Raw genomic sequence first — 19601 nt, forward strand, 5'->3', positions numbered from 1 at the left:
CTATCAGACAGCAGCATACCTCCTCCCTCACTGCTATCAGACAGCAGCATGTCCACCCTCCTCTCACTGCTATCAGACAGCAGCATGCGCCCTCTTCGCACTGCTATCAGACAGCAGCAGCATGCCCCCCTCCTCTCACTGCTATCAGACAGCAGCATGCCCCCCTCCTCTCATTGCTATCAGACAGCAGCATGTCCCCCTCCTCGCACTGCTATCAGACAGAAGCATGCCTCCCCCTCACTGCTATCAGACAGCAGCATGCCCCCCTCCTCTCACTGCTATCAGACAGCAGCATGCCTCCACTCACTACTGTCAGACAGCAGCATGCCCCCTCCTCTCACTGCTATCAGACAGCAGCATGCCCCCCTCCTCTCACTGCTATCAGACAGCAGCATGTCCCCCTCCTCGCACTGCTATCAGACAGCAGCATGCCCCCCTCCTCTCACTGCTATCAGACAGCAGCATGCCTCCCCCTCACTACTGTCAGACAGCAGCATGCCCCCTCCTCTCACTGCTATCAGACAGCAGCATGCCCCCCTCCTCTCACTGCTATCAGACAGCAGCATGCCCCCTCCTCTCACTGCTATCAGACAGCAGCATGCCTCCCTCCTCTCACTGCTATCAGACAGCAGCATGCCCCCTCCTCTCACTGCTATCAGACAGCAGCATGCATCTCCTCACTGCTGCATTCCCCTCCTCTCACTGCTATCAGACAGCAGCATGATCCCCCTTCCTCTCACTGCTTTCAGACATCAGTATGCCCCCCCACTGCTATCAGACAGCAGCAAGCCCCGCTCCTCTCACTGCTATCAGACAGCAGCATGCCCCCCTCCTCTCACTGCTATCAGACAGCATCGCCCCCCCTACCCCCTCACTGCTATCAGACAGCAGCATGCCTCCCTCCTCTCACTGCTATCAGACAGCAGCATGCCCCCTCCACTCACTGCTATCAGACAGCAGCATGCACCCCCCTCCTCTCACTGCTATCAGACAGCAGTATGCCCCCTCTCCTCTCACTATCAGTCAGCAGCATGCCACCCCCCCTCACTGCTATCAGACAGCAGTATGCCCTCCTCCTCTCACTGATATCAGACAGCAGCATGCCTCCCTCCTCTCATTGCTATCAGACAGCCGCCATTACTGATCTCCTTGGTGACCACAAAACAGGGGGCGTGGCTTCTTCCAAGGACGCTGATCGGTGATTGGCTGTTAGATGTTTTCATCCAAGTTTGAGTTGTTAGGTGCTCGCCTACCGGAAGAGGAAGTTTAACGAACAGCTCGGGTGTGAGAGCGTGAGAGCAGGCAGGATGGTGTCCTGGATCATCTCCCGAGCTGTAGTGTGAGTATCCTGACAATCAGATCAGTGTCATGGCTTCCTTCATATGGGGGAGCAGTAACACACAGCCATGCAGCTACACCTACAGAATAAACCTAATATTGCCCCCAGTGTCAATGCCCTCCTAAACATTATATTGCCCCCAGTGTCAATGCCCTCTTAAACATTATATTGCCCCCAGTGTCAATGCCCTCCTAAACATTATATTGCCCCCAGTGTCAGTGCCCTCCTAAACCTTATATTATCCCCAGTGTCAGTGCCCTCCTAAACATTATATTGCCCCCAGTGTCAGTGCCCTCCTAAACCTAATATTGCCCCCAGTGTCAGTGCCCTCCTAAACATTATATTGCCCCCAGTGTCAGTGCCCTCCTAAACATTATATTGCCCCCAGTGTCAGTGCCCTCCTAAACCTTATATTGCCCCCAGTGTCAGTGCCCTCCTAAACCTTATATTGCCCCCAGTGTCAGTGCCCTCCTAAACCTTATATTGCCCCCAGTGTCAGTGCCCTCCTAAACCTTATATTGGCCCCAGTGTCAGTGCCCTCCTAAACCTTATATTGGCCCCAGTGTCAGTGCCCTCCTAAACCTTATATTGGCCCAGTGTCAGTGCCCTCCTAAACCTTATATTGCCCCCAGTGTCAGTGCCCTCCTAAACATTATATTGCCCCCAGTGTCAGTGCCCTCCTAAACATTATATTGCCCCCAGTGTCAATGCCCTCCTAAACATTATATTGCCCCCAGTGTCAATGCCCTCCTAAACATTATATTGCCCCCAGTGTCAGTGCCCTCCTAAACATTATATTGCCCCCAGTGTCAGTGCCCTCCTAAACATTATATTATCCCCAGTGTCAGTGCCCTCCTAAACATTATATTGCCCCCAGTGTCAGTGCCCTCCTAAACATTATATTGCCCCCAGTGTCAGTGCCCTCCTAAACATTATATTTCCCCCAGTGTCAGGTCCCGGCTAAACCCTATATTGCTCCCAGTGTCAGGTCCTGGCTAAATCCTATATTGCCCCCAGTGTCGGTTCCCGGCTAAACCCTATTCTGCCACCAGTGTCATGTGCCGACTAAACCTTCCCCCACTTTTAGGTCCCGGTTAAACCTTATACTGTACTACCCCCTCCACTGTCAGGGCCTGGCTAAACCCTATTACCCTTAGTGTCAGGTTAAGGGGGAAGGCTTTTGACTGGCACATAGACAGTGCTGTAGTTTAGTAAGGCTTGTTCCATAAAAGAGGAATGTACCAGAGGTATTACTGCAATATCACAGGTTTTAATACATTGTGTATTTTGTTGATACATTGGTAGTTTAGTGTACATTTGTGTAAATTAGAGCTATTTTTATTATGTGTGAAAGATGCAAGACATTGTATACAGAATAAAATTATTTGAATCAGCGAGAGTGCTTGTATTGTAATGTATTTCCAGAATGTGTATTTATTTAAATTAGTATGACATGTACCGTGCATTAACCATGTGATAAGCATTGCTACACGTTTCTGTATTACCTGTAAATATCACCTGTACCGCCTGTCTGTCTGGTCTGTAAATATCACCTGTACCTCCTGGATGTCCTGGTGATGTCATCCTGTGTCTCATGTTGCACTACTAAATTAGCATTTGTAATACTGTGTGTCTGAGACTGGTGGCAGTCTCTTTGGCTGTATAAACGTTTAAATCATTGTTGTGTGCTGGAGGACATGTGCCTTTGTGGATGTTTATTGGTTTATGTTGAGACCCTAGTTGGGTTTAAATCAAGAGTGTTAAATGCAGAATATCACCTCTCCCTTAAATCTATATTTCAAAATGTATGTCCTTAAAGATAGGGGATATAGCATCTAACATATAGGACTATAGAACTTTTATGGGTTTGCGTTTTCCTTTCTTTTTTTTTTTTTTCGCATTTGTTTCAAGCCTGCCTCTATTTGGGCATAAACATTTGATTGGATAGCACACCCTCAGTGTTGGATAAGCAATTGCAATGGGATACTTGTTTGACTAAAAATTAAACAGTGTCTGCAAGTTGTCAAGAGGCTCATTTCTATGTGAATAGGTCTCCACATCAAACGTTTTATTGTCCATATAATTGATACACTGCAGTAGTAATAATATAGTGTTTATATAGAATATAGAGTGCATTTTTCTTGTGTTTTAATAATTTAGCATTTATGGTGTACAGCTGGGTTGGGCAAATATAGCAATCATGACACTTAATATGTAGCAATTGCCCAAAAGCAAAAGTATAAAGTTTCTAATTATTTTTTGTCACAGGCTTGTATTCGGTTTGTTGTATCCAGCATATTCATCCTACAAAGCAGTTAAAACAAAGAATGTGCGAGAATATGTGAGTATATGGAACTGATATAGTCCACATCTCTCTCTATGTATTATTTTTATTTTTGTACATGTGTGCAATGGATGTCCAATTATATGCATGACTGATTCCACCCGCCCTCTCCCCCCCCCCCCCCCCCCCCATATGTATGCTTTTATTTCTTCTTGAGAGGAAAATGTATTTACTCCGCTATATGCCAGTATCAGGCTTTGTTTTGTACTATGTCCATATTCTCCCAGTTATACCTGTATTAAAGAGTACCGTATATGTCTCCTCTCTTCCATAATTGAAAATCTCCTATAACATGTTAACCTTCTTTTTCCATGAGATGCTCTGGGTTCTTTTAAATTTATATGAAAGATTTGACAAATTATATCATAATCCATTTTAGACAAAGGCAAAGCCGGCACAACCATTGCAGATGAAGAGAAGAAACATTTTAATTTTTCCTCCTCTTTGCATCTGGCAGTCTGCATAGTGAAAGTATGCAAAGGACAGAGCTTAAAACAATGATTCCCAGGGAGCTGCTGTGACGGAGGTTGCCCAGTTGCAAGACAAAAATGTGTGGACTTTTAATTTTAGTTTTCACAATCTAAAAATGCATGTTTCTTAACGGGACAATAAAACAACTTTGGCTTAAAGGGAATCTATAGTGCCCCCCTCCCTCCCTGTGGTGCAGAAAGCGTTAAAAAAAAAAAAAAACCTTCTGTCACTTACCTGAGCATGTCCAGCGCCAGGTGACCAAAAGTTAACCCTAGATAGTAATTATTGCAGTTTCGCAAAAACTGCAATAATTACTGTTGCAGGATTAAGGGACCTGGGAATATGCATCCAGACAACTTTAATGAGCTAAAGTGGTCTGGGTGCCTATAGTGTCCCTTTAATGAAGCAGTTTGGGTGTATAGATCATGCCCCTGCAGTATCATTGCTAAACTGCTTGATAAAGCTGAAGTTGTATTTGTGACTATATTGTCCCTTTAAATATAAGGTAAATATTACTCCCCATATTTCTAATTATTTCTGACAAGTTTCCATACTACATCCAATATAGATTTTGTTGTGTTAGTATGCAGCATTCATCTAAAGTAATTTTCTTATATTGTGTCAGTGACAAGTAACCATACTACACCCAATATTTTGTTCCTATATAAAAATTGTATCTAACGACTTAGATCTGTCTATCTATCCTGCAATTCAATGTTTTATGGGGGGAAAGCATACAACAAACTATATAGAAACTTAAAACATTGGAGTTCTGTATAAATGAGAGTGAGAGGCATGAGCTACATCAGAGAGTAGGATGCATGGGGGAGAAAAGCAACAGAAAAAGAAAGTGGGGGAAGGGGTTACCAGAGGGGAATAGAGGAAAAGTGTCCCCCTTCTTCTGGTGTATGTCTATGCGCTAGGTCTCAGTTTTGTAAAACTTGGTCGTGGTTCCTTGCAAGGAGGTTGTCATTGTGATTCTTGTCAGTATATGAAAACCTTTATTCAGAATTGTGTGGTGGGAATGTAGGGCAACTTTGCAGTGATTAATGATCCACAATGTGCTTGCCATGCATATCTTGAATGTGCTTGTTTTTTTGACTGCATCGGAGAGGTCTTTTATATGATGGAGGGGGGAAGTAAGGAAGATAAAGGGTTAGACTCCATATCGTAACTAAGGGCTGCACCATTTTCTCCAAAACCTAATTTAAGCAACTATGGGGCAGGTGCAACGTGTGTGTATAGTAACTGTAGCGGACCACGGGTAACCCGACCGGTTACCTCCGCTAATTCCCTTCCTTCAGCCGGTCAGGAACCATTTCAGAATATCAAGAGACCTATTTCCCCCCAGTGACTGGACGACACATAGTCCTGGGGGTACAACACAATTTTATTGGCCACACACAGCCTTTATGCATGTCACCGTGCAAGGGGTCTTCATTTCAAGTCAACAGAGGGTCACATTCCAGGAGCATTTGTACCAGGGAACCAAAGCGCGGTAACGGAGACGTTGTCCCCATGTCTCCCAGGTACAGAAAGCCTACCACACATACAAGGGGTCTCTCACCTCAATGGACAGGGGTCTTCAGCCCATGATCTTCTGTGTCTGGAAGCCAATGCACAGGGAAATAAACTGTTTGTTTGTCTCCCAGGCACAGAAAAGCCTGCCAAAGTAGCCAGTGCCCCAAAAGTGCACCTTCCCCGACCACATTCCGTTCGCAAGGCTCCAGTGCTGAAACGTGCAAGGGAAGCGTCTCCTTTCGGGGTATGAATGCTCCCCCTAGTTGGTGTTTGGCTATACAAAAGGGTGGCCACCCAGGGGAGCACTCATTAATTACTTCCCTTGCAGTTTCACACTATGTTGCGAGTGCAAATGTTCTGATTAATTGGTGGGAACGTTCCAATGGGGCACCGGGGAGGTCCTCGTTCGGGAGATGGTCGAGTCTTGAAACAATCCACGAAGGCTCCCCCTGGCCGTCGTTCGTCGGTATGAATAGCAGCCACCCAAGGGGGCCCTCATTAATTGTTTCTCTTACGGTTTCACACTTCTGTTGCGAGGTGTGAACGTTCTAAATGGGGTACGAGGTTGTTCCCCGTTCAGGAGACGAATGGATTCCCTTCGTGGGAGCACTCCCGAACAGGGAGCGGGCACAATACACAAAACTACAGGGAAACACTTATATTAGAAAAAGGAGATCCACGAACAGGCAGCATTTCTGCCACAGTAACCCTATATGCCACAAAAGTATAACGGAGAATGGCACAAATAGATGTTACAAAGTTTTAGTAGGCGGTAAAGTGGATCTGTCACTTTGCTAAATATGCAAAGACCCCTAAAACTGACATCCAATGTTAGTCCAGTGGCTATGGGGTGCAGGGGAGGTAGGTTTTACCTCTGGCTGCTTCTCGCATCCGCTGCCATCTTGGCTCTGCTGTTGCCAGGATCCTCTAAATCTCTAAAAAAAAAAAAAAAAAAAAGTCTGGTGCCTCCCAGGTGCCACTGAAGGCGGGGTCTCCAAACTTTGATCATCCCCCAGAACATGTTTCAACATCCCTTTGCCTAGAGAAGAATAGCCACCAAAACTCTGACTAGAAAAATGTGTTATTTTGTAAAACAACTAAGAGGTCAATGGTCAGTTGGTGCAGTGGTCACAAATTACTGGATGCAGTAGTGCAAAAGCTGGTCGACTTACCCTAAAAATATTCTACACGGTATTGACTTGGGGTGAAGCATTTAACAATTCTCAATTATTTCTATATTTCGTTTTACAATAAAGACAGCAACCTGACAAAATTCAGACAAGTGAATTGCACTTAACTAATGTAGGTATTGTAAACCAATAACAGTTCTTCTATTGGTATCTGTGTGAAAGTTTTATTCTGTTATCAGAAATATGCTTATCGCTTATAACTAAATGTCACCCTTTAATGGAGGGTTACGAAAAATAAGTGTGTGTTGTGTCAGTGTCATATGGACCACTTGTTCATGTGTTTATCATTTTAACCTGTATCCATTTTTCTCGCTGTTTTCCCACTCAGGTGCGTTGGATGATGTACTGGATCGTATTCTCTCTCTTCATGACTGTAGAAACCTTTACAGACATCTTTGTATCATGGTGATTCTCCAATTACTTTGTCATCACTTGTCCATTTCACACTCGCATCATATCCACTATATATTTTTATCTTACCCTCTGACTCCCTATTCTGTACAGTCTTTAAAAGGGTACAGTATATTGGTTCTGAGGCATATAGTCTGTCCCTGCAGGTCAGCAGTATAAACTGCTGTCTAAGTCCACCTCTAGTGGCTGCCAATTGGACGAGGTTCTGCAATGTTTGCGGGACTTACTTTCAGCATCTTCATGCAAAGGGTGGAGATGCTGAACACTCCCCATGGAGATGTATTGACTCTCTGAGGGGCAGTGGATGGATTTTGCTATATATGCACACTTGCCAAATCCCTTTGTGGAAGAATTAAATTGGCTGGAGACGGGATCAACAGCGTGAGAACTGGCAGCATAGTGACCCGCACAGCATGGATAAAATTGAAAGGAACACTATAGGGTCAGGAACACAAACGTGTATTCCTGTCCCTATATTGTTAAAACCACCATTTAGGTGACTTCCCCCCCCCCCTTGCCCTGATCCCGATCCACCTCTTTGACTGATGATCTCAGCCAATCCAGTGCTTTCACATAGGAAAAGCATTGGATTGGCTTAGATTGTCAAGGGGCAGGGCCAAATGCAGGCCTGGCCAATCAACATATCCTCATAGAGATGCAACTGAATCAATGCATCCCTTTGTCCAAAGTTCAGCCTCTCCATGCAGAACATGGAGATGCTGACCGTCAATGCTGCACCCAGGAACCTAGGTGTCCCTAGGAAATAATGTAAACCCTGCCCTTTTCTTTGAAAAGGCAGTGTTTACAGCAAAAAGCCTCCAGGGGCTGACTTTGCTCACCAGAACAACTACAACAAGTTGTAGTTGTTCTGGTGGATATAGTGTCCCATTATGTAAAAATGTATTAAAGGGATCCTATAGTGTCAGGAAAATAAACCTGTTTTCCTGGCACTATAGGTCTCCGCAGTGCCCCCCTTCCTGCGGGGCTGAAGGGATTAAAACACCTTCAGCCACTTACCTGAATCCAGCGCCTATGTCCCTCAGCGCTGGGTCAGGCTCTGCCCACACTCCTCCCGGATCGGTTAGACCATGTGGGGGTCTAATGCGCGCAGCCATCCGCACACATTAGGCCTCCCTATAGGAAAGTATTATTCAATGTTTCCCTATGGAGAAAATATGATGCTGGAGGTCCGTGAGGTCCGTGAGCGTCAGATATCGGACCAAAGGTCCGTTTGGTAGACAGCCGCTGAGGGCAGACTTAGAGCTGCAATGTAAACACTGCAGTTCTCTGGAACTGCAATGTTTTACATTGCAGCACTAAGTGCAATAGGGAGACAGCACCCAGACCACTTCAATGAACTGAAGTTGTCTGGGTGCCTACAGTGTCCCTTTAACTATTACAGGGGAGCCCAATAATATGCTGAGGAAAAGACTATAGTGTTACAAATACATGTTTGTATTACTAACACAATAGTGTTCCTTTAAATGCATACAATCATGTATTCCTGACCCTAAAGTGTTTAAAACACTATTCAGGTGTCTTGCCTCCCTTAAAAAGTGTTATAATTTACATTTATTCAAGTGGATCTGCTAGAGCTGGCCCCGTCCCTGATTTCCCTCCTTGGCTGACATGGTCAATTCTGATGATTTCAGCCAATAAGTTGTGGCAGGGTGTAGAGCCAAAAGTTGCATTGGCCAATCCGCATCTTCGCATTCAGTGCATCTCTATGGGGAAAGTTCAGCGTCTCCATGCAGAGAGTCTGAGTGACTGCCACTGGAGGTGTTACTAGGCAGCACTGTAAACACTGCCTTTTCTCTGAAGCCAGCAGGGACTACTGTACTCACTAGAACTACATTAAACTAGTTGTTCTGGTGACTATAGTGTTAAGTTATCATTGGTGCTTTTCCAGCGACATTTTGCCTTAGCCTTCACTCTATTCTTTAGATTGTAAAATAATATGAAGCATTTTTAAAGTGCTAAAAGTTAGTTCACTAAACACTAAAGTTTGAATTGAAAACAGATTTGTATAAATATCGTATGTGACTATAGTATATGTAATTCAGTGTTCAGTTTGTTACATTTGAGTGTTTAATGAATAAACCTCTACATTATATCTCACAGTTTAGGATTCCCAATTTTTTGTGATCATATCTAATATGTTGTAATTGTCCTATGTATCCTTTGTTCCGTCTAACGCACATATCTAGAACATAAACTGTATTTTGCTTTCCTTTTTCTGGGACACTGTTTGTTTCGCACTTTCTTACATCCGCTCTCTTTTTTTTTTTAGGTTTCCTTTTTACTATGAAATTAAGATGGCGTTTGTGATCTGGCTTCTGTCTCCTTATACACGGGGAGCAAGCTTGCTGTACAGGAAATGTGTGCATCCTGCCTTATCAATGAGGGAAAAGGTACACACAGTATATATTTTGTGTAAAAGGGCAAAAGGATTCATAGTGGGAAGACCAGATTTAAACCTGCTATGTCACATGACTTGAACTTTAGAACGTGAACTGAGGAAGATTAGCTGAGAACAGTTCTATTCCCATTTGTATCTGTAGATTTTACAGAGAAAGCATTAAAGCATTAGGCTTGCCATGTGTAGAATTCCATTTATGGGGTGTTGAACATTGTGGTTACATTTATGTCTGTTTTGAGCTATTTTTTTCCCCTTGTTTGTTTAAAATACACAAACCCAACGATGGAGTTTATTGAGTAAAATGAAATGCTATGCACATCAGTTTTCACTACTTCTATTTTGGCATCACCCCTTTCCTCTCCAAGGTTCAATTAAATGCTTCTCAAAGAGCATTTGAGCATACCTATCTTCAGGCACGATTGTGCCCGAGGGGCAGGAGGGAATGCATAGAGGCGGGGAAGGCAGGAAGTGAGCTCACCAAAAGAGATGGGGAACATAAAAACTATCCTTTGCAGGCACGCACACAGCACTGTCTACAAACGTAGAAGTTGATTACATGTATTGTCAGCGCAAACAGATGTTATTTACACATTGTTCCTCACTCAATGCATCAGGACATCCAGCGTCACCCAAAACCCCATAGGAAAGAATGGTACAATACTTTCCTATGGGGAAGTCCTAATGCGAGTGTGGCCCTCGCCGCACATTAGCATTAGTCGTCCCCCCCGAAGAAAGCACAATAAACTGTAACAAAAATATCAATATTAAGGAGTTTATGAAATTGAAACTTCTCTGGCACTTAGTGAATTAAAGGGACTCTCCAGGCAGCAGTTTTTACTCACCTGGTTCCAGCGCCGGGAGCCTCGTGAAGCCGCGCCCCCTATTTCGTCAAAATTACGAAAAAGGCGGGCGCAAGCAGGGAGCAATCAGACTCTTCCATTTGGAAGCGTCATTGCTCCCTTGTGCGCATGCGCGGCTTCGCTGCACATGCGCACATACTTCAGAGGGCGGCATTCATGGTGTGCGCGGCCACACAGTGCCTTCTCTCTCCTGCACACGTCAGACGTCTGAGTGACGGCCACTGGAGGTATTCCTATCAATCAATGTAAACACTGTATTTTCTCTGGAAATACAGTGTTTACATTAGATTGCCTCCAGGGAGCTATAGATCTCACCTGAACAAATACATTAAGCTGTAGTTGTTCAGGTGACTATAGTGTCCCTTTAAGTTGAGATATTTTCATGCAGCCAGAAGCTGTGTAACAAGATATTTAGGGGTAATTTAAAGGGACACTATAGTCACCTGAACAACTTTAGCTTAATGAAGCAGTTTTGGTGTATAGAACATGCCCCTGCAGCCTCACTGCTCAATCCTCTGCCATTTAGGAGTTAAATCCCTTTGTTTATGAACCCCAGTCACACCTCCCTGCATGTGACTTGCACAGCCTTTCATAAACACTTCCTGTAAAGAGAGCCCTATTTAGGCTTTCTTTATTGCAAGTTCTGTTTCTTATCCCCTGCTATGTTAATAGCTTGCTAGACCCTGCAAGAGATACAATTATTTAAGGTAAATTACATCTGTTTGAAAGTGAAACCAGTTTTTTTTTTTTCAGGCAGGCTCTGTCAATCATAGCCAGGGGAGGTGTGGCTAGGGCTGCATAAACAGAAACAAAGTGATTTAACTCCTAAATGACAGTGAATTGAGCAGTGAAATTGCAGGGGAATGATCTATACACTAAAACTGCTTTATTTAGCTAAAGTAATTTAGGTGACTATAGTGTTCCTTTAAGTAAATCGAATATGGTTCTAGCATTTTTCTCAATGTTCTTTACATTTTTTTTTACTTCAAAGCACATTTACAGTGCAGTGATTGAGTGAATTGTCTGTACACAGGTTATTCAGGTTTTTTTTTGTTTGTTTGTTTTTTTATACCTGCATTTTTGAACCAGTATTGCTTTACAGATTCTCTCCCCTCCTGTTGATTTCTATTAACACATATAGGCAGCCTTGTGGCTCTGTACATTACATGCAGCTGTCCCCTCAGGCATGGATTCCACCAGCTGCACTGACTTGTTTTTCTGTTGTGTTTTTTGTTTTTTTCTGCAGGCAGCAAGAACAGCTGCAGATAAGGTGTCTGTTAACTGTTCGTTAGCCACAGACGTTCTCTCTTGAAGGGATACTATAGTCACCAAAACAACTACAGTTTAATATGGTTAATGTGGTTCTAGTGTCTATAGCATGATCCTGCTGTCTTTTCAGAGAAAAGGCAGTGTTTATATTGCTGCTTAGTAATACCTCTAGGGGCAGTCACTCAGATGGCCACTAGAGATGCTTCCTATCTTAGTGTTGCGCAGTGTGCAGCAACTACATTCAGCGTCTCCACGTTTTGCATGGAGAGGCTGAAAGCTCCCCTTAGAGATGCATTGATTCAGTGCATCTCTATAAGGAGATGTTGATTGGCGTAGTGTTTTGCCAAGCATGCGCAATAGCCTCAAAATACCTTCCTGTGGGAAAGCATTGACTTATTTGAGATTATCAAGCTTGATCTCAGCCATGGAGGCAGAGCCAGGAATGGCGAGAGGCAGGCTAAATGGACGGAGGCAGGCTAAATAAACGACGCATCGGCGGAGGCAGGCTAAATAAACTCGCTTTTAAATTCCATAGAAAGGGGGGGCCAGGACCTAATTATATGTTCCAGCAGTATTCTTGATATTATAGTGTTCCTTTAAGTATATGTAATGTCTTGACATGCATCTTCTCTTAATTCCTCCTGATTTTCCTAGGAAATAGATTCCTACATTGTGCAAGCAAAGGAGCGAAGTTATGAGTCCGTAGTGAGCATTGGACGCAGAGGCCTGAACATTGCAGCCACTGCTGCGGTACAAGCAGCCACAAAGGTACTTGTTTAATGCCACCCACTGCTTGTCAGAGATCATGGGAGGGAGTTATGTTTTCTACTGTCTAAGGATTAGAGCTTTTCCTACGTTAAGGACGTGTCTTAGGCTGGGATTCTTGTATTTGGAAATTGTCAATTTGGTGCAATGTAATATGATAGGAGAGTTTGATTGTTCTACCCCACATACTTCTTTAATAGTCAGGAGAATGTCTTGCTTGAAAGATTAAAGACTTGGGCATTTGAGCCATATATTTACAAAAGTCTAGGAGTGGCATTTCAAACATTAAGTGGTGGAGTTTGGGAAGGAGGAATAAAGCTTGGCAGAGGTTTGATAGAATCTTGTCAACTGACTCCTGAAACTTGAAAGTGATAGAGAAATGGCATTTTGAGAACACTGCACACAGGTAAATTATATGACACTATAGTCACCTGAACAACTTCAGCTTAATGAGGTTGTTCAGGTGAGTGCTACAGCTCACTGCAGCCTTTTTCTTGTAAGCACTGTATTTTAATAGAAAATAGTGTTTACATTGGAAGCTTGGAACACCTCCAGTTGCAGTCAATCAGACGGCCACCAGACGGACTTCCGAGTTCAGAAGCCCTAAAAAGGCCTCATTCACGTCTGACGTATTCACGCATGGGTGAATACTTCAGACGTGCTATCAGCACACAAAGCACTGTGAACGCGCTTTGTGTGCTGAGGCTGTCAGCACTGCTGTGGGAGTGGCTTGAGCTGACAGGCTGAAGACCGAAGAGGAGGAGGAGAGGGTTCAAACAGTAAGTAAACTTATTTATTGAGTGTGGGTGAGGATGGCTGGATATGGATGATGGGAGTGGATGGATATGGATGATGGGAGTGGGGGAATGGATATGGATGATGGGAGTGGATGGATTTGGGGATGGATGATAGAAAGTGAGCTGAGCTGTCAGTCAGACCGCTCAGCTCGCGAACGCGCATTCCGCGACATGCGTGGTTGAGCGCTGAGTTTCTTCAAAGGGCCGCAGTCAATGCGATTGGTGCAGCGCGAAATCGCGCATGCGCACCACATCGTGATGACGCTTCTCAAGGAGAAGCGTCCTATTGGGCCCCGCGATTTCGTCATTTTGACGAAAAAGGGGGCGTGGCCTAGCGGGGAGCTCGGCGCTGGAACGGAGGTAAGTTTTATTATTAACACTTACTCAGATTTTTTTTTTTTTTTAAATGACAAGTTCATATAAAAGCAAGAAAGAAGGCTGGGGGACCTGTCTTTCTTGCTTTTATATGTTGACTATAGAGTCCCTTTAAGTTTATGCAAATAAGCTGGCTGTTAGACCCTTTCATGTTTACTTGAATGGCGACGGGCATATATGATAAACTGAGAGTGTCACTTGAGTTCACCAGTCTGTATGTGCAGGGATAGGCTGAGAATGCTGACGGGGTGCTCTCTGTCTAACATTGCCCTTAATGGCTGCCCAGGTTAACAAGAAATGTTTTTTCTGAGTGGAAGTAGTGAGGAGCTAAGTAAACAGTTTACCAGTGAAGCTAGGAATGGCACCGAGCCACTCCAGCCATCATAACCATTTGGAAGAGATAAGGTGGTTATGGTGCACAGAGTGTTCCTTTAAGCTGATAAGAGTGAATTTGGGGCATGTTTTCAGTGGTATAAATAACTAATAGAAATGCTTTCCCAACAGAGTCAAGGAGCACTAGTGGGACGACTCCGCAGTTTCAGTATGCAGGATTTACGGGCACTTCCTGATGATGCCCCTGTACACTACAGAGATCCCTTGTATCCAGATGATTCTGATTTGCACCGCCGACCAATTGGTAATTCGTTTTTGGGGAAGAGGGAGATCAAAATGAGGGATAGGCCAAGAGTAACTCATTCAATCAAGGATTTGTTTAAAAATCACAGTTTTAAAAAATCAGTTTCTGATTTAGATTTTTTTTAAATTTATTTAGTCATTTATGTGTATGGCATGTTAAACAAATTAAAACAAGACATGCTTTGAACAAACTATGAAACTTTAACTCTGTAAGGACAGAGCCAATTGTCAAAGTTCTGAACCAAAACAAAACCAATAATTTGCATTTAGTAATTTAAGGGTTTCTCTTTAAGTGCCGTTATATATATATATTGTAAATATATCAAATTTTTATTTTTTTTATAAAGGGCTCTCTTTTAATATTCTATATGTGTCCCTAACACAACATTTAGTGTGAATAAATTGTTAAAAATGAAGGGGGTGAGGGGTAAAATCTTTTTCACCGTTTTACACATCCAGTGCAACTAAATAAAAAGCTCAAAATAGATTTACATATCAGTCGTGATGGTTAAATGCCTATTATGTCTAAGATATAAAGTCATTTTTGGTAGTCAACGCTAAACCTATACCAGCTCCCCTTGAACACTATATTAACTATGCCACTTATTCTATGCTTACACTAACAATAATCATGTACTTTACCTTAAACCCTACAATATCCCTAACCCTAAAACAGCGTTAACAAAAGCCAAGCATTACCCTTTTCCCTAACACTACACCAAGCACTAGGGAAACTCTCTGCTAATATCCGTACCAATATCAGCAGGTGGGTTTCCTAGTTAAAACAGTAGAGTGGTATATGGTCGTACTCCATTTTTTTCAGTATTATAGGAACATTTTCCTGTAATAGAGAATGAAGCATGCTTTCCGAGCTGATTTTATATTGGTCAGTTCTGGGCAACTGGCAAAGACCAGCACCAATCACAGCCAGATTGGGGACATGAAGAGAGACCATGTTAATTTTTGTCTAGACCTTGGGGGTCTCCCTTCAGCAGCCTGCAGCCATAGAATCACAGCAATCACTTAGCCGCGGGGTTTCTTAATTATATAAAAGGCTGTATGCAGAGTTGACTTTCAGTACTGTTTGTGGCTCATTGGTCAGTCTGGGGCATCACTAAATGGCCACAGGTGACAGAGGGGAGCCCCAGTTATCCATTGATGCCTGGGTCTTCCTGGTGTGATTATCAATTTAGCCTTGCTTCCACTCCATTACACCAAAATGACTTTAAATACCAAAGAGCTGTGTGCCCTGCTCAGATTAAGCACTGCATACAACTCATCTGCACTCTGGGGCCACCAAAACTTGCCACAGGTATTGATTGATACCTGGGACTCCTTGGTGTAAACATCGACTTAACCCTGCTCACACCAAAATGTTAGGTCTTAAATCCCAGTATAATTAAGACATGATGTCCTAGCATTGGGAAAGTGTTAAAGGATAAACATTGATGTTTAATAACACTGTATGGGTGTGGCTATATTAAACTATGTCTTCTAAACCCCTTTAGCTTACCCTCCACCTTCCCAGAATGACAGTGATTCCATGGATGAACGGTGGTCAGACTCAGAGGTGCCAGATACAAGGAGTGCAGCAAGGACTCGAGGGAATCTCCCTTCAAAACCTCTCCAGAGGAGTCAGAGTTTAAAAGTGAACAAGAAAAAGGTGCTAACGCGAGAGGTGAGGAATACAGAGAGGCAAAAAATTGCTCTACAGACTACCAATTCTGCTATAGTATTCTTTATTTAAAATGTTGCATCCGAGTTAAATGTATAAGCAGATTTCCATATTAGACTTGGCCTAGGGCAGGGGTAGGCAACCTTCGGCTCTACAGATGTTTTGGACTACATCTCCCATAATGCTTTTACAGCCATATTGCTGGCAAAGCATCAAGGGAGATGTAGTCCACAACATCTGTAGAGCCGAAGGTTGCCTACCCCTGCCCTAGGGGAATTAATAAGATCCATATCCCATACAAGCCTTTCAGGGCTTAAAAGGCTGGTGTGTGCATGGCATACTCACCAGGGATGAATTTGTACTTACCAATAGGCTAGGGACAAGTGTAAGTTTTGAGCACTACGTTATAGCCTTGTTTTTAGAACCACTCAAGTGCTTAAAATGAGAATCTTGAGTATCTCTTGAAATAATTGCTATACAGGTTAACACACAAGAGATTTACACATTGGCATGTAGTGTGAGTGCATTATGATAAAATCTAAATAGTAAGTGTATGTGGCATAGCAAATATGTATAAAAATAGAGTAATCTATATGACACAATCATAAAAATCAACTGCATTATGCAAACGGAAAACGGTTATTACAAGTCTCCTGTCAATATGTTTACCCAGAACACACAGGTACCCAGAAGAACAGTCAGAAGGAATGTATTTCCTATATACTTTTTTCTTAAAGGAACACTACAGTCACAAAACAACTACAGCTTATTGTAATTGTTCTGGTGAGTATAATCGGTCCCTTCAGGCTTTTTGCAGTAAACACTGTCTTTTCACAGAAATGCAGTGTTTACATTACAGCCTAGGGATACCTCCACTTGCCACTCCTCAGATGTCTACTAGAGGTGCCTCCTAGGGCAGTGCTGCACAGTGGAGATACTGAACTTCCTCATAGAGATGCATTTATTCATTGCATCTCTATGAGGAAATGCTGATTGGCCAGAGCTGTGTTTGGTTGTGCTTGCTCTGCCCCTCATTTGCTTCCTTGACTGTCTCAGCCAATCCAATGCTTTGATATGGATAAGCATTGTGATTGGCTCAAATTATAACTTCTGATGATGTCAGCCATGGAGGCAGACCAGGAACAGAGCCAGCACCAGTAGATTTGAATAAAAGTAAGATTTTACTATATTTTAGGAGGGGGCGGGGAACCAAGGGGGCTAGATGGTGTTTCTAACACTATAGGGTCATGAATAAATGTTTGTGTTCCTGACCCTATAGTGTTCCTTTAAATTAATCTCCAGGTACAAGCTGATGTTATGGCTGAATGCCTTTCTCAAAAATTGTCACTTAGTGTTTTGATTTGATTTGTGTTATTGATTTGTGTTACTGACTCTTAATGGAAAAATTCATGTGTTTGGGTTGAAAATATAAAGATTCCAGTAGATGTATTTTCTTTATCTGAATTGTATTTCCGTTTGTTTAATTTTATGTTACGATTTTTTTTTAATATTTTTAATTTGCCATTGATTTCTGTCTTTATGAGCATGATAATGTGAAACATTAGTTTGCATACTACTGAAAGACTGTCTGTAGGGAACTAGAGCCAGAATGCGACCTTGGGTGTAAAATGAGACCTGCTTGGTAAGGGACTGGTGACCATGTTAGGACATCACTTAAGCTTAAAATAGCAGGATCCTGCCAGGGTCTGGGGGACTGTTGCAGGTATTAATTAATAGATAAAAGTATCTGTCTATAAAGAAGAGGGAGATTAGTGGTTAAATATTAACACTCCGATACACTGGCTTACTGTGGTGTATGCTTGCAAATATATTTGGAGAGTATGTTAGCAAGATTTATGTATTTGCAGTGTTAATTATGTTGTTAAAAGGACATAAGTAGTTCGTGTTGGAATGTGTGTTATGAGGCATATGTTATTGAGAAGACTGTCAGCAGCAAGAAACTGACAGAACTTGCATTTCAATTATACACATTTGAAAGTAAGGAAGTAATACAAAATGTGCCTCTGTGGGAGAAGCCATAAAGGTGGTATTATTGATGGGAATCACCATTTAACATATTGGGTTTATATATTCGATCTAGCAGGTGTTACAGCATCCTCGTCAGTTTACTCGCTGATCTCTGTTTTGCTGCCATTTGCCTGTATCCTATATAAAGTATATTATTACATTAATATTTCTCTGCTAATATCTTGCTAGTAATTGCTTTTTATTTTATCCAGGGCTCCATCAGAACTGCCAAACCCAGAGCAAAGAAGAAGCCTACCGCACAGTTAGATCCTGAGAACTAGTGTGTGCAGTAGGAAAGAGCTGCCTCAAATATAAAGCCAAAAACACTGAATTTTCACACTGACTGCATGTTACAGTTTGTGGGTGCAGGTTGTGGTTCAATCTGTATATATTTACATGTGTATGATTGTTAATGTGTAACTGCATTGAAGTGAGATCACGGTGTGTAAATTTTATCACATGTTTTGGATGAGCCCTCTATATGCTGCAAGATCAGAAGCTTCTCCTTAGGTCTTCTGTCTTTCCTTTTAGTGAGATATTCTCTTGGCCTCTTCCCTCTTCTCCATGGCCTCACACTTTCTGCTTGCTCTTGTTTCCTTCTTACATATCTCCCATACTCCTCATTGATGATCTTCTCTATCAGCTTACCTCCTCTAATGTGACTTACAGTTTAGGCCTTTTCTCTAATTTGCCATGAAACAAAAAAACTTTGGACCTAGAAGGTGTTCCTACCCCTTAGGTTTTCAGTTTTCTTTTCTCTAATTTGACCTTCCCTTTCTGCTCATTCTGCCATATATTTCCCTCTGTGAAAGCTTAAAGCCTCAATATTTCCTTCATGTGAACGTTTTATCCATTCTTTCCAATTTCATACCATCATTTTACTGATTCTTGTGTCTACCCTCCCCTGCTCATAATGTTCTCCTCTGTCTCTAGGTTTTATCTCTAACCATAGTGGTTTTGTTGTCCATGGATGTAATGGATCGCAGCCAACGGCTTACTCAGTTGTGGGGTATTCCTTTAGCTCTGGTATTTGAGATAAAGGGACATTCTAGGAATCCTCATTTAAGTGGTTATGGTGCCTGGTGTCCTGATGCTGTCCTGCAGTTCAGTGTTAAACCGTTCTTATTCTGTTTGACATGAAACGGTTAGAATAATAGTTTAACACTGAACGTTGGGATTGTGCCAGGAGACTTCAGACACCATAACCACTTCAATGTGGTTATAAAGTCTGTATGAGGTGATTATGGTGCTTGATGCATGCAGATTATTTACATATTGACAAACACACTGTCCACCAGCCCATTGTCTGACTCTTAACTCTTTCACATGGAGCCCCTATTACATCCTTATCTTCCTTTTATATTTAGAAAGCAGTTCATTCAAGGATCAAATGATTATGAAATCTGATTCACTCATTTGTCTACTTTAGTACTGCACAGCACACTACATGTTTTTTTTATATCATCAAAAGATTGGCACATTTATTATACCTCTGTCAGCC

General features: G+C 42.6%; 1 protein-coding gene across 1 annotated transcript; it reads left to right on the forward strand.

Annotated features, from left to right (window-relative positions):
• Positions 1-1239: 1239 nt before the first annotated feature.
• REEP4 (receptor accessory protein 4) lies at positions 1240-19232 on the forward strand. Its single transcript, XM_063448478.1, has 8 exons — positions 1240-1339; positions 3608-3680; positions 7194-7270; positions 9567-9687; positions 12479-12592; positions 14266-14398; positions 15906-16075; positions 18313-19232. The coding sequence occupies exons 1-8, from the start codon at positions 1308-1310 to the stop codon at positions 18379-18381; spliced, it is 789 nt and encodes a 262-aa protein (XP_063304548.1). The 5' UTR covers positions 1240-1307; the 3' UTR covers positions 18382-19232.
• Positions 19233-19601: the final 369 nt, after the last annotated feature.

The sequence above is a fragment of the Pelobates fuscus genome, chromosome 3, assembly GCF_036172605.1.
Source record: "Pelobates fuscus isolate aPelFus1 chromosome 3, aPelFus1.pri, whole genome shotgun sequence".
In the NCBI taxonomy this organism is placed as follows: domain Eukaryota; kingdom Metazoa; phylum Chordata; class Amphibia; order Anura; family Pelobatidae; genus Pelobates; species Pelobates fuscus.

Coding starts and splice junctions, on each gene's coding strand:
- REEP4 (XM_063448478.1), top strand. CDS start 1,308: ATGGTGTCCTGGATCATCTCCCGAGCTGTAGT. Junction 9,688..12,478: donor CCTTATCAATGAGGGAAAAG/GTACACACAGTA, acceptor TGATTTTCCTAG/GAAATAGATTCCTACATTGT. Junction 12,593..14,265: donor CGGTACAAGCAGCCACAAAG/GTACTTGTTTAA, acceptor CTTTCCCAACAG/AGTCAAGGAGCACTAGTGGG.